Source organism: Macaca fascicularis, chromosome 1 (genome assembly GCF_037993035.2).
Source record: "Macaca fascicularis isolate 582-1 chromosome 1, T2T-MFA8v1.1".
In the NCBI taxonomy this organism is placed as follows: domain Eukaryota; kingdom Metazoa; phylum Chordata; class Mammalia; order Primates; family Cercopithecidae; genus Macaca; species Macaca fascicularis.
In genome coordinates, this window is record NC_088375.1 from 117,394,403 (window position 1) to 117,411,974 (window position 17,572).

The window sequence follows — 17,572 nt, forward strand, 5'->3', positions numbered from 1 at the left end:
GTGTACTTATTTTAAAGCAAATAAATGTATGATAATTTTACATTATTTTATGAAAAAATTTGGCATATACTTCCTCAAGCCTCAAATTCCAGGGTGCCTGCTGCCATTGTCGGGCAGTTTTCAGAGAAGTAGTTGCTGGAGACGCAAAGTCTAGGGCTCTGCCCTTGGTGCCATGATTTTTCTAGCTGGTTGGTTGAACTATTTGTAGCTCCTAGCCAGGTCTGTTGCAAGACTAGCCAAAATTAGCATCTGAAGAGGCAGCAGCACTTCCTTTCTATTCTGTGGAGGGTTTTTTGGTTTTGTTTTGTCATTTCTTAAAGAAACGCTTTTACTGAAAAGCCTCCTAATAGATGGCTGTAAAATCCAGCAGGTTCTGGGATTAGAATTTATTTTAGCTTTGTTCTTACCAAAAGTTTTCCGTTGGGACTACTAGGAAATGTTTTCTATTAGAACAAATCTCAAGTATTAGGTCTAAAGGAAAAGACATAATTAAATGGTAACATTTCATTTGACAAGTTTTTTAAATCAATCATTTTTTAGAAATCAAAAAGCGTATCTTTACTTACTATGATTGATATTAAAGGCTAGTTCATTTTGTGTTGCAGAAAGGACAAAGACATGCCACAAGGGTGGCCAGTTCTTTCACTAGGGGCCCAGGGTACAGTAAAAGGGAAGATGGATTGGAAGACATCGGAAGGGCCAGACAGGGAGAGATTGCTGGCTTTATGGAGTTAACTGAACAGAGTTCATAAGGAGACGAGGAAGAAGCAGAGCCTCTGCTGCATTTTGTGACTCTCCAGGGACAAAGAGTAAGGAGAGTAGAGTGGAAAAAACAAGTGAGGGAAAGGAAAAAGGACATTACAGAGAACACAAAAAGACTGAGTATAGGAATCTGGGATGAAATGAAACTAGTTCTAAGGGATAGAAGGGAACTACAACAAAGGTCAAAAGGGAAGAAAAGGTAAGTGGTCACCTGAGGCAGTCAGGTGCATATATCTCATACATGTATGCTCAATCTAAAATTGGGAAACCAACCAACACTCAACCAACTAGTCAGCCAACCACACACATTTCTAGTAATAATATTTTTTTTCTTTTTTTTTTTTTGAGACAGTCTTGCTCTGTCACCCAGGCTAGAGTGTTGTGGTACAATCTTGGCTCACTGCAACCTCTATCTCCCAGGTTCAAGTGATTCTCCTGCCTCAGCCTCCTGAGTAGCTGGGATTACAGGCATGGACCACAATGACTGGATAAGTTTTGTATTTTTGTAGAGACAGGGTTTCACCATGTTGGCCAGGCTGGTCTCGAACTCCTGACCTCAAGTGATCTGCCTGCCTCAGCCTCCTAAAGTGCTGGGATTCCAGGTGTGAGCCACTGCACCCAGCCTCTATAATAATTTAGAATACACTAATTTATTCATAAGTTCAAATTAATGTGACATATTTATATCATGCTCTTTTTGTAATAAGAAGCCAGGAATAGAAGTTAGACCACCTTGGGAAAATGTAAATTATAACTTACCAACCAGTTATACTACAGTGGCAGTTTAAAACACTTTTCAGCAATGCCATCTTAGAGAAATGTGTGCACCAAGCTATGTGTGAAAGAATATGCACAGCTACACTGCTCATTAAAACCCCAAACAAGATACAACCTATATGTCCATCAACAGTACACTGGATAAACTGTGGTACAGTCATAAAGTGGAATGTTATAGAAATAAAAATCAACAATTACAACTATTTGCAATAACATGAGTGACTACGTTCAATGAAAGATACAAAAACACTTCTGAACCCTTGTGACTCTATACAGAATAATCCTACTGTTTATAAAGTTTAAAAACAGGTAAAACCACACTATAGTGTTTAGTGATGCATACATAAGGGGTAAAATCATCAGCAAAAAACTAGGAAATGACCAGGCGAGGTGGTTTATGCCTGTAATCCCAGCACTTTGGGAGGCCAAGGTGGGCAGATCACTTGAGGCCAGGAGTTTAAGACTAGCCTGGCCAACATGGTGAAACCCTGTCTCTATTAAAAATACAATATTAGCCAGGCATGGTGGCAGGTGCCTGTAATTCCAGCTATTACAGAAGCTGAGGAAAGAGAATCACTTGAACCTGGGAGGCAGAGGTTGGAGTGAGCCAAGATTGCATCACTGCACTCCAGCCTGGGCAACTCCATCTCAAAAAAAAAAAAAAGCAAACTAGGAAGCGGTTATCATGAAAGTCAGGAAAGTGATTGTGTCGGGGGAGCGTCTGTGATTTGATGGGGCACACTGCGGGCTGGGTGGCTGCTTCTAGGTCTTGGTGATATTCTGTTTCTTGACCTGGGTAGATATTATATAGATTTTACTTTTTACTTATTTGTTAAACCGAAAATGTATGTTTTATTAATATTTTCTTATGTTGTATTTCACAATAAAAATATTTTTTAATGTGGCTTTTGAGGTACCATGAACCTACTTATATCAAGGCATGTTTCTACAAACGATGTTATTTTTGGTGGCTAGGCAACACTGCTCCAACATTTCCCATCACTTTTCAGCAAGATGGGTACCACATTTGAAAATTTTTATTGTGAAAACACATACTTCTTTTTCTGCTGCTTTATTTGCCAATTCAATAAATATTTATTCAACCACTTATAGTATTTCTCATGCTTGACGGACTAAGATATGAAGATGAATTTAGGCTAGATTCTGTTCTGGATTTTATAATCCAGTCAAGTGGACAGCAGTCATCTCTCTATGGAAAACATATAATAAAAGTGCTTCAAAAATTTTGAAGAAAGGAGGGACTACATTTTGAGGGGAGGGAAGCAGGTTTATGGAGATGGCATAAGAGATGGCATTAGAAATGGATTTTGGAGAATTGGGAAGATTATGACAAGGTAAATGGGGAGACAGGGCATTTTAGGTAAAAGAGATTTCATGGCAAGACTCTGTGAGTAGGAATCAAAAGACATATTCAAAAATAAGGAGTAATCAACTGGATGGTGGGGGCGCTGCATGAAGATTAATAGAGAGAGGTAAAACTGGAGAGCAATTTTGGGTCCAGAGCAGAAAAGACTTGACTATCACATTTAAAAGTCTGGACTTGATTCATTAGGCAATGGGGAATCCACTGAAAGTATTTGAAAGGTCTTAGGAAAATGAACCTGACAGTTGGTGTGTAGGATGATGGAAGTTAGAAATAGGTATCAGGTAATTATAGGAGCTCAGGGCAGAGGTGACAAAAGCAATAGGGATAAAAATAAAGGTACTATAACCTAGCTACTGTGGAAACAAAATCTGTAGAGTTTTCAGTGTTTTGGATGCTTGGGAGTAGTAGGCGAGATGAGAGATAGGAAGAAATCAAAGATCGTAAGTTTGATAAGGCTGACTGGGAGAATATTGATATTCTGAATAGAAATACAGATACCAGGCAGAGTTACTATTGTGTGTATAATGGTGAGTGAAAATATAATGCATTTAATTTTAGAAATACTAAATTTGAAGACCGTGGAATAGACAGGAAGGATATTCAGCAAACATTTTGAAATAATATTTAAATATATATTTATATTTACATATAAATTATAAATATTTTCAAAGGGTTAAGGTCTATTTAACCCTTTGAAAATATTTATAATCGAATCCTTTCAAAAACCATTTGACATTCCCATATTTAGTTGTGCAAAAACTCCTAGAATTTGAGCCAGACTTGAACATATTAATAGATCTGCAAATGCCAAATCCATGGCAGTCTCCATTGTTTCTTGTTGGCTCCTGTAAATGTCTGTTTGTAACTAGGGAGAGTTCTGAGCTGTTAGACGTCGATTAGGCCAGTTATATACAAGTGTTGGGAAGTGTTGGGGAACAGAAGGAAGAGGGCTAAGGAGAGATTACTACGGAATCTCTTTAGGGGATGGGACGAGGAACAATACCTACAGAGGGAAGAGTTAGATGGAAGGCAACTAGGACACAGCGGCTTGGAAACCAAGGGAAGAAGAACATTCTAAGAGGAAAGGGCTTGTCAGCACTGCCAAAGGCTGCCAAGAGGTTGGGGACTCTGAAGGCAGAGGACAGTCTTGTTAGCTCGATGAGGAGGATGTCCATGAAGATCTTTGTCAAAGGGATTTCAATAGAGTGGAAGCAGCAGTTTTCAGGGTAAGAAGTAACTGCAGAAAGTGTAACCTACCTCCAGGAGTTTCATGGAGAGGGAAAAATGAAGACCAGGATGGCAGCTAGAGAGAGTAGCTAGGTGAGGAGCGGTAGGAAGGGGTGGGATGGAGAATGGGTGAAGCCAGCAAGGCGGATGAATGAAGTAATGTCTTAGTAGAGGGATGACGGGGAGGGAGCTGTGTTATAGTATCAACGTCTGTGTCTTCCTAAAACTCATATGCAGAAACCAAATTCCCAAGGTGAAGGTATTACGAGGTGAGGCACTTAGGAAGCGGTTAGGTCATGAGGGCTCTGCTGTCATGAATGGGATTAGTGCCCTTATAAAAGAGTCCAGGAAGCTCGTTAGCCCCTTCTGCAACGTGAGGACACAGTTAGAAGGCGCTGTGAGGAACAGACCCTCACTGACACCAAACTGCCAGTGCCTTGATCTTAGACTTCCCAGCCTCCAGAACTAAATTTCTGTTGTTTATAAGCCTCCCAGTTTATGGTACTTTTGCTACAACACCCCAAACAGTCTAAGACATACTACTTTCTCAGAAAACTGAAAGAAATAGTGTGGAGACTTCAAAGGTATTTTTCAGGTGGAAGGCATGACTGGCAGAGATCAACTCAAATGGCTATGCACTGGGGCATAAGCTTAAGGATCTTATTATAAATATATTCTCTCTTGAGTTTTTTCAAGTACGTATCATCCACCCTCCGAAAAACACCTGTGAGGACTGCCCTCTTGCTTTCTCTTTCAGTGGGCAGAGGGTTAGCCACTTTTGAATAACAGCTCATATTCTTGTAGGCTGATGAGTACAAAGCTTGGCACTGACATACTGACATTGCAATCATGCTTTCAAAACACTAAAAATTCCTCGATGGTATTGACTTTCTTTAAAAATATCACTTGAATTGTCAAATTTACCATTGCAGTATTATTTGAATGAAAACAATTAGGTTGAACCTTATAAAACGGCCCATACTTGACCATTTTTGATACCAAAAAAAGAGCAGTTTCAAATAACGCTACCTTATACAAAACCTACCTCAGGAATAGCCAACATAACAAGCAGCTTCCTTCTCTTTACACATTCAAAAACCCTATATGCTTGGAGGCTGAGACAGCTTCCATCCATACTAAGTGGAATCTGTTTTATTTTTCATGAATGCAATCTCAGTAAGACAGACAATAGCCCTTCCCCCAAACCCTGCCACGTTAATGGCCATTATTTGTAGGGCAGCTAGTTAGGGTGGGGGAAATAGACGGGCAGACAAAGCTAACTGCTAACTCCGAGAACTCATTTACCCATGACATTAATCTCATATGGCACCACTTTCTATCAGGATTGTTCAGTCCTTATATTTATTGAAAAAAAATTGGGACAAAGTATACATTTGCTAACCAATGTAATTGATCAATTGATCATTATTTAAATAATTTCTTTCATTTCCCCTCTATATTTGTAATGACAAACAGCAGACTTCCAAAGCTTTTTCAAGTAACTTCCTGATTTATGTATTCTTCACATAGAAACTGTGCTTCTACACAAAATTAGTGCTTGGGATGAGTCAGAATTTAGAAGAAGTAAATCTATAACCCAGTTTAGGTAATTGTTTAAATGGGTTAAGGAAAAGCTTCCAGCTTCCCCTTTTTGAGCCTTGATTACTACTTTCCTTCCCCCAGGCCTTCTAGCCTGCTTACCAAAAAAAGAGACAGAATTTGCAATTCTATGAATTATTGCACAATGTAAACCCAGTTTCCTCCTATATATGTAGCAAACATAAGAGTTCAAATACACAAAGCACATACACTTGAGAATCACACTCAGACAACTTAACCAAAAAACAGAAACACACCAGCCCCCAAAGGATCCCACCAGTGCACCTATCCATCAACACCCGCCAAGTCAGTCTGGCAGGCATCCATCACCCAGCAAGCGGTCCTGGCAACTTCTCCTGCAGGCCCTAGGACTGACTCTTACCTCACACTATCATATGTACCTAGAGACAAGAGCACAATTAACTCAATCAATGTTTATGAAGCAACCTCTTTGTGCTGAATGCTGTATTCTTTTCTTTTAATTCTTCAACCATAGTCCTGGTCACACCAAATACAGCTTGGTTTACTTCCCCAATCATCCCAGCCATTCGGGTCCCTGCACTAGCTCCATCCAGTCTCTCTAAAGCAAGAAGTTTTTTTTGCTTTTGTTTTTGTTTTTTTAAGATGGAATCTCACTCTGTCACCCAGGCTGGAGTGCAGTGGCTCAGTCTCGGCTCACTGCAACCTCCACCTCCCAGGTTCAAGTGATTCTCCCACCTCAGCCTCCCAAGTAGCTAGGGCCACAGGTGTGCACCACCATGCCCAGCTATAAAGCAAGAGTTCTTAACTGGGTCCACATGTAGGATTAAAGGGTCCATAAACCAGGCTGAAAAATAATCTTACACCTTTATTTTCATTTTTACCTCTAATGGAAATTTAGTATTTTCTTCAGTTACGAACGTAGACAACCACAGATATCTTCATATCACATTACAACTACTTAAGATATATTGAAATGTTATTTATACTCATCATTACTTTGAAGTTTGGTGGTTAACAGACCTACCTGTAGATCTTATTATGTAATCCATAAATAAGAAGCAAATAAATTATTGCATTACAACGTATTTAAAATATTTTGATACCTGTATTTCAATGTGATTGATTTCCTCTATAATTCTATGCACTTTATTTCATGCATTTTACACATTATTCTGAGATGGGGTCTATTCTCTTTACCAGATGTTAATGAAAACTGTAGCATTAAAAAGTACCTGCTATCTGGTTTGAAACTATTCCATTACCTGCTCAACTCATCTGATTCTCCCTTCTACCTCCAAATTTTCTCTTCTTCCATCCTATTCTAACACACATAAATGCCCCTAGATCAGGCAAGCCCCTCTGCATGGCCCTCAGCAGAGCCAAGTGAATCTTCCTGCCCATTTCTCAGTCTCTCAGTAGTCAATTTCCACTTCCACTCACAGATGAAATCTAGAACCTTCTTTTAGCATAGTCTAAAACTACTAAGTACTTTCATAACCTTTCTTTCCATCCAGTCATATCTGCAAGGCATATTTATTCCATCAAGCCATAATATCAGACAAACCTTAAAGTCTCCTCTCAGTTTGAGACACAAAGCTTTTCTTTTTTTTTTTTTTCTTTGAGACAGGGTCTCGCTCTTGCCCAGGCTGGAGTGCAGTGGCCTGATCTCAGCTCACTGCAACCTCCGCCCTCTGAGTTCAAGCGATTCTCTTGCCTCAGCCTCCTGAGTGGCTGGGATTACAGGCGCCTGCCACTGCGCCTGGCTAATTTTTGTGCTTTTAGTAGAGACGGGGTTTCATCATCTTGGCCAGGCTGGTCTTGGAACTCCTGACCTCGTGATCCACCCAAAGTGCTGGGATTACAGGCGTGAACCACTGCGCCCAGCCTGACACAAGGCTTTTTTATTGTCTCTTGGGATGATCAGCCCAGGAAGATGAGTAAAGACAGGGCCAAGCAAAACTGATAGATCTGGCAACACACACAAATGTACAAAACAATGGAATCACGTGCATGGGACTCAACCAAGCATTGCACCTCCCTGGAACTCAAGGATGTCTAGGTAAGCCAAGAACTGTCATCAATAAGTCAAAAATCATTGCTAACATCAGAAATATATGGCATAATTGTTCCTGCAGAGACCAAATTGTCCTGTTCCATCACCCAGCACCCTGAGTTGACTACCTCCTGTGACAAGAGAAACATAAAGGATTATGAAACTTACTCAGAAAGAGAAAGAAAGATGCCACATATGAGAAGCCTGCCATTGAGGCCAGCACAGTCCTTTCCCGTCCCAGCAGTGTCACTAACATTCAGAGGTTGAGTGACAAATGCTGTGCTCTCACTGCAAAGTAAAGAGGAAGCAATAGTGTGGTTTTCAGCCCACTGAGAAACAGAGATGGCTTGCGAAAAGCAAAACTGGTTACATTATACAGCTCTTTACTAATCACTCAAATTTGGGAGTAAAAAAGTTATCTTCGTGGTTAAGTAAACAGATACAGATAAAACTAAGAAAAGATAGGCCTCAACCTGGCTCAGTATGTGTCATTTAGTAATGATGAGAGAATTCAGGTAAACTGAATACATTAAAAAGCCATGAGAAATGTTGTCTTCTTGGCCTTTCCTTCTCCTCCGCTCTTGGGAGAGGAAACGACTGAGAAATGGGAGAGGGCCCCTGGAAAACATGAACGTGGGGCGACACGAGGTGGTGCTGAAGGTTACAGGCTCTAGAGTCAGGCTGCCTGGGTTTGCATGCAGATTCTAGTTTTAGTAGCTGTGTAATCTTAGAAAACTTAATTAACCTTTCCTAACCCTCATTGCTAAAATGAGGATACTAATAGTATGTACCCCATAAGATTACTGTGAATGCCAAATGAGCTAATTTATTTAAAGCACTTAGAACAATATCTGGTACATAGTAAGTGCTCAATGAATATTAGCTACCATCATGAGACATTTAAGTTTATCTTCATCTGCCCTACGAAGCTGCCTTTGCAAAAATCATAACAGTGAGAAAGTTATGACAGTGAAAGGGATCCGACCTAACCAACTCCATCTTCCTTCTAACCTCCAAGCTGCCCTTGTTCATTCCTGGTTGTAGGCCGAACTAACTTTGGGAGGAATGTAGCTTACAGTTAAATCTTGAAACAAAGAGGGTAACAGCCCTTTCTGGAAACAAACTCCCTTCTTGCCTGGGGAGCAGACTTCCTTAGTAAGACTAACAAATTAGCCACAAGATTAGAAATTATGATTTAGGAGTCATGCAGCCAGAGGCCACGCAATTCCAACCTCCTCAGTTGTTCCTAAACATCACTATTGCAAAACCTAAATTGGTGCTCAAGGTATTTTTCAGACCCTGCATTCTGATGCACCAGCTGGCACCATCCAGGTTGGTGATCTGGCTCCAACAGCTCTTTGATCCCACTCAGGGATGGAAGACTGCAAGAAGAACCCCCTTCGATCCCCTGTGATTTCCTCTCCTACCTGACCAATCAGCACTCCCCACTCCCTGGCCTGCCAAATTATCCTTAATAACTCCAGTCTCTGAATTTTTGGGGAGACTGATTTGAGTAATAAAACTCTGGTTTCCCATTTAGCTGGTTCTGTGTGAATTAAACTCTTTCTCTACTGCAATTCTCCTGTCTTGATAAATCTGTTCTATCTGGGCAGCAGGCAGGGAGAACCCATTGGGCAGTTACACTAATGGGCAGTTACTCAGATGTGAACCCAGGTACCAAGGATGGCAGAGGAGTGTCTAAATTCAACAGTTGGTCCTGAACCTAGGCTAATTTAATACTACACTAGTGCTAGAGTTCTCAGGAAGCTTCCACTTAAATCAGATAATCACAACGCAATGTGTCAACAATCAGTGGAACACTGATTGTTGCAGGGGGTGGGGAAAATTGGTGGGCAGGAGGGAAGGTCAGGATGGATTGGGCTGGGCCAGGTGAGTCAGTGAGTTATCTAGAGAGGCAGGGGACAAGGTACAGTTGGGAAGTAACCGTGTAGTATGAATAGTACACACAGGCTGTACTATCCTATTGGAATAAAGTTTGAGGCTGTTGTGAAAGAAGGATCTACACAGGTAGGATGGGCATATCTTAGTGGGCTTTGCGTGCCAAGCCTAAGAGGTTGGTTTTTATTAATACCTTGAAGAAGAGGGAAGCTATAAAGATTTTTAGTGGGAGTATAGCCTGGTTGGATTTTCCTTTTAAGTTGAATTCCGTATGTGTGCATTGCTAACAGGTTGAAAGGTGAAGAAGGGAGATGAGGCTAGAAGCAAGAAAGTCAGTTACAAGGTTTTTGTAGTTGTCTCTATGAGCAATAATAAGGGGCTGAAGTAGGGCATTTAAAAGAAAGACAGAGGCAGGATAGATAAAATAATCAAATAATTACTGAGTACTCCTTGTGCAGTAAGTACCCTACCATGTGCTGGACATCCATACATAATTAAGCTACAGCCTTTGATCTCCAGGAGCTGCTGCTTGTGCCATGTGGCATGGTGGAGGTGAGCAGGTAAGAACTTGACTGTCACATAGGGATATCAGGAAAGGAAAAGGGCATATCTAATCTGGAGAGAATGAATGGGGGGTCAGTAAAATCTTCAGGGGAAAGGTGGCATTTTAAAGTAAAATTTATTTTCCTAGTGAGAATTATAGTAGAACAGGGTACATTCTACAAATTCAGATCTGGAAGCATCTAACATTATCTATCTATCTATCTATCTATCTATCTATCTATCTTCTATCTATCTATCCATCCATCCCTCCATTCACTCATCCATTCTTCTGGTTTTATTCATTAGCAATGATAAGTAACAATTAGCCCCCCAGTGATGGTCAACTTACAAATATTAAAGTCTTAAGTGAAAGGCCCTGTACTTCCCTTTTCAAGATACTATACAAGGCTTGGGAGATAAAAGAGATGTAAGAGGGCCCTGCCCTCCAGGAACTTGGGATCTAGTTTAATAAACAGCTGAGATTAAAACAAACAAACAAACAAACAAAAACAGCAGCCATATATGGCAAACATGGGTCTGGTATCCAATCTATGGCTCAGGCAAGAAATAACCTGAATTAATAGGCTGAAAAGGCAGGGAACAGTCGCAGGAAGTCAATCAGAAAAGGCTGGTTTTAAAGTCATGTCCTTGGAGATCTGGTATGATGCAAATAGGCAGGGAGGGGAAGGAAGGACATTTCAGTGCGGACAAATACAACGTACAGAGGCAGAAGCAGAGGCAGGGATGTGCAGGTTGTATTTAGGGAACAATAAAAGGGCAGTCTGCCTAGGATGGAGATTTCAAACAAACTCTCCAGGCTGCTAACTATAAAATCAGTGAGGTTCAAATTACAGGAATTTATTCACCATTTCAGTTGCAGAAGTTGGGGGTCACCCCCAGGCACCAACGCTTTCAGCAAATGTGTGTGAATGGAGTAGTTACTGCTGTGTAACAATCAGAAAACTCTGATGGCTTGCAACAGCAAACATTTATTTCTGTTAACAAGCCTATGGGTCAGCTGGGTGGCTCTGTCAATGGGGCTATGTCCTGCTGACAGGAGCTGGATGGTCTAGGATGGCCTTGGCTTGGATGACTCAGTTCTCTTCCACATGTCTCTCACACCTCTCTGGCAGGCTGGACTGGCATATTTTCATGGTAATGTCAGGGGTCCAAAAGAACTAGTGGAAATACAACAGCATTTTTTAAAGCTTCTATTTACATCGTGACCACTAACACCCCATGGGCCAAAGCAAGCCACATGACCAACTCCAAAGGCAAGAGATGGGTTAATATATACTCTGCCTCTTTATGGAGGGGAACTGCAAAGTGATAGAGCAAAGGGAGAGATTAACACAAACAAACTGAGGCCATCAGTGCAATCAATCCACCATGTGCACTGAAAAGAGAATTATTTCAGAAATAAGCATTGACCACAGAGACAATCATTGCCAATAATAGAGAGTATCCTGTATCCATAGAATATATATAACCCAGTAAATGCTATGCAATTTCTCATTCCTGGCTGTTGCCAAAATATTTTTTTCTCTTTCCATTTTAGTGGCTTCATTTCTGCCAGAATTTAACATTGACAGGGTGATGTTGCCTCTTTTCTGGGGGGAAAAAGAAGCTTTCTGTTGTCAAGAAAAAAAAAAAAAAGAAGAAGAAAAGGAAAAAATAGAGCCAGCAAGAGAGACAGTTATTCTTTTACCTGGGGAATTGTTGCATTGCAATTGTATCATTTGAAAGGAATGTAAAAATGAAGTTCCTGATTCAGATGGAGGGAGAGAGTGAGTACTAGACAGGCTCTGTGCAAGGCACATTACATATACAGTCTTATAGAATACCTCTTATCACTATGTGGTAGGTATTATTAATCCCATTTTACAAATGAGAAAACAGACTCAGAGTATATCAGTATCATGGCTAGAAAATGATGGGATTCTAAGGGTGCCTTTTCACTTTTGGTTCAGAGCTCTGTCTAACAAACCTTCTAGCTAGCTACTCATGATTTACAGGAGGCAGAGTGCACGATAGTGAATGGCTGGAGGAGGGGGAAAGAACCCTAAGGGGTCAGCAGGAGGCTGGTCATTATTTTACCCCTTTCCCCACTTGAGCTCTTTGAATTCAGGTCACATTGATTACTGTTCCACAGGGCCTGGACTTGCCCACGTGAGGGAGGCCCTGCAGTTGAGCCTCCCCTCTGCATGTGTATAACACCAAGCAGTCACACTACAAGAAGGGACCACAGTGATCTCAGTCAACTCCCTCATATAACAAAAGAAGAGACTGAGGCCTGGCATAGGCCCAGCTGTGACTTGGCCCCAGTGATGGAGGATGAAGCCCAGGTCCCAACTCCCCAGGCTTCTTGCTCTTCCTTCCCACTGGCCCGGCTTCACCAGGAGCTGATGAGTTAACCAGTGCTGAAGAGGTTTTCAAGGTGGATGACGACTCTTCCTACCTGTGAGGAAAGCATGAACTAGGTTTCTATGGAGGAGGCAAAGAAGCATGGGGTGCAAAACAGGGCGAGTTTAGCTTCCTGGCAAAAGAGGAGAAACAGATGGGATCCTAGGCCATCTCCTGTTTTCTAAGTGAACACTTCTTTGGGAAGGGCTATTCCTTAAATTTCCTATGGTCAGTTGACAAAAAGCTATGATTAAAAAAAAGTTTAGGGGAGGGGATCAGAATAGGCCTTAGAGACAGGCAGAAAGGAGGAGAGGAGACAGGAAGTTCCCTTTACCTAGACCCCAGATCCCTCCTACCCCCTTGGGGTCAGACACCCATCCATTGCTTACTCAGCCCATAAAGAAGCTCAAGTGTCTCCTATTCTACTAAATAGTCAATTTTTACTCTAGTTCCAAATCACCTCCTTTTCCCTCCCCTCTTCAAACTTCTGACCAGGTTTCCTAATTCTGACCGCCACTTTAGCCCACTGAAATCTGGGCATGGATTCACACAGACTTCCTGGGTCACAACAGTGAACACTGCTCACTTGCCCTGGTCTTTCTGTGGCATCAGGTGTGGCTGGCCATTGGCAAACTTGCTTGCAATTCTTTCCTTCCTCCTCTGACACCACTCTCTCCAGGATTTTCCCTTACCCCTTTGGAAGTTCTTTCTCAGTCTGCTTCTCACTGGTTTCTCTTCTCCAGGCCACCTGACATTATAATCTTCTCCAAGGTTCTGTCTTCAGCCCTTCTTTCCTCACCCTGCTGCATCTCATTCCCCATCTCTATATTGACAATCTCAAATAGATCTCCAACCCCAAGTTCTCCCGTAAGCTCCAGACCATCTAGCTGGTGTTGAGTATCTCCACTTGAAGGTTACTCAGGAAACTCAAACTTGAGTCTAAAGCTGAAATCACTGTTTTCTCTGTCTTCACTGGTATTGTCCATCATGGTTGAATGCACCAGTATCGACCCAGACCCATGGCTGGCCTCCATGCATCACATTCAGTTAAGAAATCCTATCAGTTCTCCTTAAAATCTTTTATGAATTAATTCTACCACTTGCCATAACAATTGAGAGCCTTGAGCTTTCATCTGGACTAAGGCAGCACCTCTGGTCTTCCAGCTTTGTCTCTCACTGCTACTTTGCTGACAGAGTGATCTAAAATACAAACATAGCCATTCACTTTCCAAATTTTTCTTTCAGTGGCTCCAAAAGATCTCTAGAGGATCAGGTCCAAACTTCTTGACATGATCTCTGTGAGCTGAACCTGGGGAACACTCTCACCACCCTGTCCTTTAACTTTCAACCTTCAGGAATACAGAATCACTTATATTCTCCGAATGTACCTTACCGTTGTTTCTTTCTTTAACTTTGCAAATGCTATCCCCTTTGCTTAGCATCTTGTCCCATTCCTACCTGGTAAATGCCTATTCATTTAAAAATTTTAAAATTTGGGTTTGCATCTCCTAAGTGAAAACTTTCTTAACATTTTGGATAGAAATCCAAAGAAAGGTTTGTGCTATGTCAGTGAATTTCTGTAAGTTTACTTACTATATAGTAATAAAATGAATTATTTATACACCTCCCTATCTTTTAAGACCACGAATTTCATAAAGGAAGGGGCTAGTTCTTACTCATCTTTCTATCTGTGCAACAAATATTTAACAAATGCCTGGCATATTCAGGCAGTGAGGCTGGTGTAACGATTTAGCACATGCATAGACTGTGGAGTCAGAAAGATTTGGGTTCAAATCTTGAGCAAATCACTTGACTTCTTTACGTCTCAGTTTCCTCATTTATAAAAATGGGAACAATCACAGTAGAAACTTTCTTATCTGACACAATTTGGGCTGTTAGTTGATCAATCAAGAGAACATGTCAGGTAAACATGGGAATCATAAAAAGGCTTCCATGGATCTTAGACATTTTATTTCCACCTCAACATATACATGCACATTCATTCGCCAATCTTTTGACACAGGCCCAAGCCTTTCTGTTGAATATGGGTCTGCTGCCTGGAGTCTCTGGCCACTTTCTTGCAAAAACCAAACCTATAATGTCTTCTCTACAAATTTCAGGTTCGATTTCTTTCAAATGGAGTAAGAACTTCAGCATCTGTGAAGCCAGTGGAGTACAGAATCCTCCCATGTTTCTGTTATCCTCCCCACCCTGCTCAATCTTTTAGTTATTTTGCTCATACCAAAATTGATAGCATTTTTTTTTTTAAAAAAAGCAATTTGCTTTTATTGAGTTTTTTTTCAGAGAATTCATGTTTTTATTGATACTTCTTACTTTTTAAAATTGTGGTAAAAAGCATAACATTAAACTTACCATCTTAACCTTTTAAATGTACAGTTTAGTAAAGTATATTCACATTGTTGGGCAATAGATCTCCCTAACTTTTTCATCTTGCAACACTATACCCACTATACACTAATTTCCCTTCCCCCCAGCTCTTGGCAACCTTACCTTTCTATCTTCTGTGATACTTTATATGAGTGGAATCATACATATTTGTCCTTGTGACTGGTTTATTTCACTTATGTCCTCAAGGTTCATCCACGTTGTAATGTATGACAGAATTTCCTTGTTTAAGGCTGCATGATATTCCATTGTAAGTAAATACCACATTTTCTTTATTCATCTGTTGCCATCAACAAGAGGTTGGTTACCTCTACCTTTTGGCTACTGAGAATACTGTTGTGATGAATATGGGTTTGCAGATACCTCTTTGAGATACTGCTTTGAATTCTTTTGGATATATACCCAGAAATGCAACTGCTGGATCATTTGGTAATTCTGTTTAGTTTTGTGAGGAACCTCCATGCTATTCTCCTTTGCAGTGGCACCATCTTACATCTCCACCAATAGAGCACAAGAGTTCTAATTTCTCCACATTCTCAGTAACACGTTATTTCCTATTCTTTTGACAGTGGTTACCCTAATGCACATCAGTTGATATCTCATTGTAGTTTTGATCAGCGCTTCTCCTATGACTAGCGATGCTGACCATCTTTTCATGTTTGCTTTCCATTCGTGTATCTTCTTTGGAGAGTTGTTTATTCAAGTCCTTTGCCCATTTTGTTTTAAATTTTTACATGTTTGTGGGGAACAGGTGGTGTTTGGTTACACGACTAGTTCTCTAGTGATGATTTCTGAGGTTTTGGTGTACTCATCACCTGAGCAGTGTACACTGTACCCAATGTGCAGTCTTTTATCCCTCATCCCCCTCCTACCCTTTCCTCTGAGTCCCCAAAGTCCATTGTATCATTCTTATGCCTTTGTGTCCTCGTAGCTTAGCTCCCACTTATGAGTGAGAACATATGATGTTTGGTTTTCCATTCCTGAGTCACTTCACTCAGAATAATGGTCTCCAATTCCATCCATGTTGCTGCAAATGCCATTATTTCATTCCTTTTTATGCTTTGCCCATTTTAAAATCAGGTTACTTTTTATTGTACAACAAAGTTACTTACATATTCTGGATATTAGCCCCTTATCAGATATATGATTTTTAAATATTTTCTTCCATTTTGTAGGTTGTCTTTTCACTCTGTTTTTTTCCTTTGACATGCAGAAATTATGTTTGTGTAGTCCCATTTGTCTATTTTTTTTTTATTTTGTTGCTTGAGCTTTTGGTGTCACACCCAAGATATTATTGCCAAATCCAAAGTATTATAGCTTTCCTCCTATGTTTTCTTCTAGGAGTTTATAGTTTTAAGTCTTATGTTTAGGTCTTTAATTCATTTTGAGTTGATTTCTGGAGATGGTGTAAGGTAAGGGTCCAGCTTCATTCTTTTGTATGTGGACATCCAGTTTTACCAACAGCACTTTTGAACAGCCCGTTGGCATTCATATTTCACTGGTTTACATACTATTCAACAAACTTATTATAATCATAGTAACCAGTACTGTTGGCACAAGTAGGTTGGAGAATGCACAGAACAGGGTGGACTCAGGTGAGCATCACTTCTCTGGGTGGAGCTGAGCCACCCAGGTGTCTACAAGACTCAGTAGTCTACAAGCCCTAAGCAATGAGTGTATGCATTAATTACCTCTTTTTATTTTGTGTTTATTGATGTTTTAACATCTGGGGTCTTGCTAATCCTGGAGAGACTGCCCCTTCCAGGGCTAGCCAATTCTTAGAGCTAGTTAAGGACTCTCCTGAGAGAAGCCTTTCATATGCAAACCAACCAATCCAGAGCCTACACTCCACAACCTCCTCCACTGAGTTTTTGCACTAAGGACCACTACTCCCTTTCCCTAATCACCCAGGATTGGGTACCAGACAACTAGGGACAACCCCTGTGTCCTAGAGCTTGCTGGAATTATTCAAACTAGCCAATCCTAAGCCTGCCTACTCTGCCTCACCTATTCCTTCCTGCAAAAACCCACAATAAAGCTCCATGCCCATGTTTCCCCTGTGCCTTGACCCTGGTGCTTCCCTGTGTGGCCTCCCATGGTGTGGTATGTCCCTCCTCTTGGGCTCTATGAATATAACAAACTGCCTTTTCTATGGTAATTGTCTCCTGATCTGTTGGCCCTGCCATACCTCAATAATACTAAAACTTTTATTTTAAAAGTGTGTCATGCACACTGGTCTACGGGTTACAGGAAATGAGTGGTATTATTTGAATGATCCAGTTTTGTGAAGAACAGGCCAGAGTGCTTCTGCTGTAAACCCCTTTGGGTCACTTAAGATTGCAATCACATCTATGAGGTACTTGTGTTAGTGCATGGCACATTGTAAGAGTCCAATTTACAATTTGGTACTGAAGTCACAGCAGTGAATGGTTCCTATCCTCCCATCATTTTCAGACTATCAGACCATCTGTCAAGGGACCTTCATTTTGCCTAAAGAGGGAGAAGATGACCCCTGGGTCCTGAAAGAGAAGTGC

The 17,572-nt window shown here is 40.9% G+C and overlaps 1 protein-coding gene across 2 annotated transcripts in view; it reads right to left on the reverse strand.

The window, feature by feature from the left end:
* CD101 (CD101 molecule) overlaps nucleotides 1-8,056 on the reverse strand; it is a 35,708-nt gene extending 27,652 nt beyond the window's left edge. For both annotated transcript variants that reach the window (XM_005542199.5, XM_015430505.4), the window contains exon 1: nucleotides 7,956-8,056. In XM_005542199.5, coding sequence (XP_005542256.3) covers nucleotides 7,956-8,043 — 88 coding nt within the window. In that variant the 5' untranslated portion in view covers nucleotides 8,044-8,056. The remainder of the gene's footprint in view (nucleotides 1-7,955) is intronic.
* Nucleotides 8,057-17,572: the final 9,516 nt, after the last annotated feature.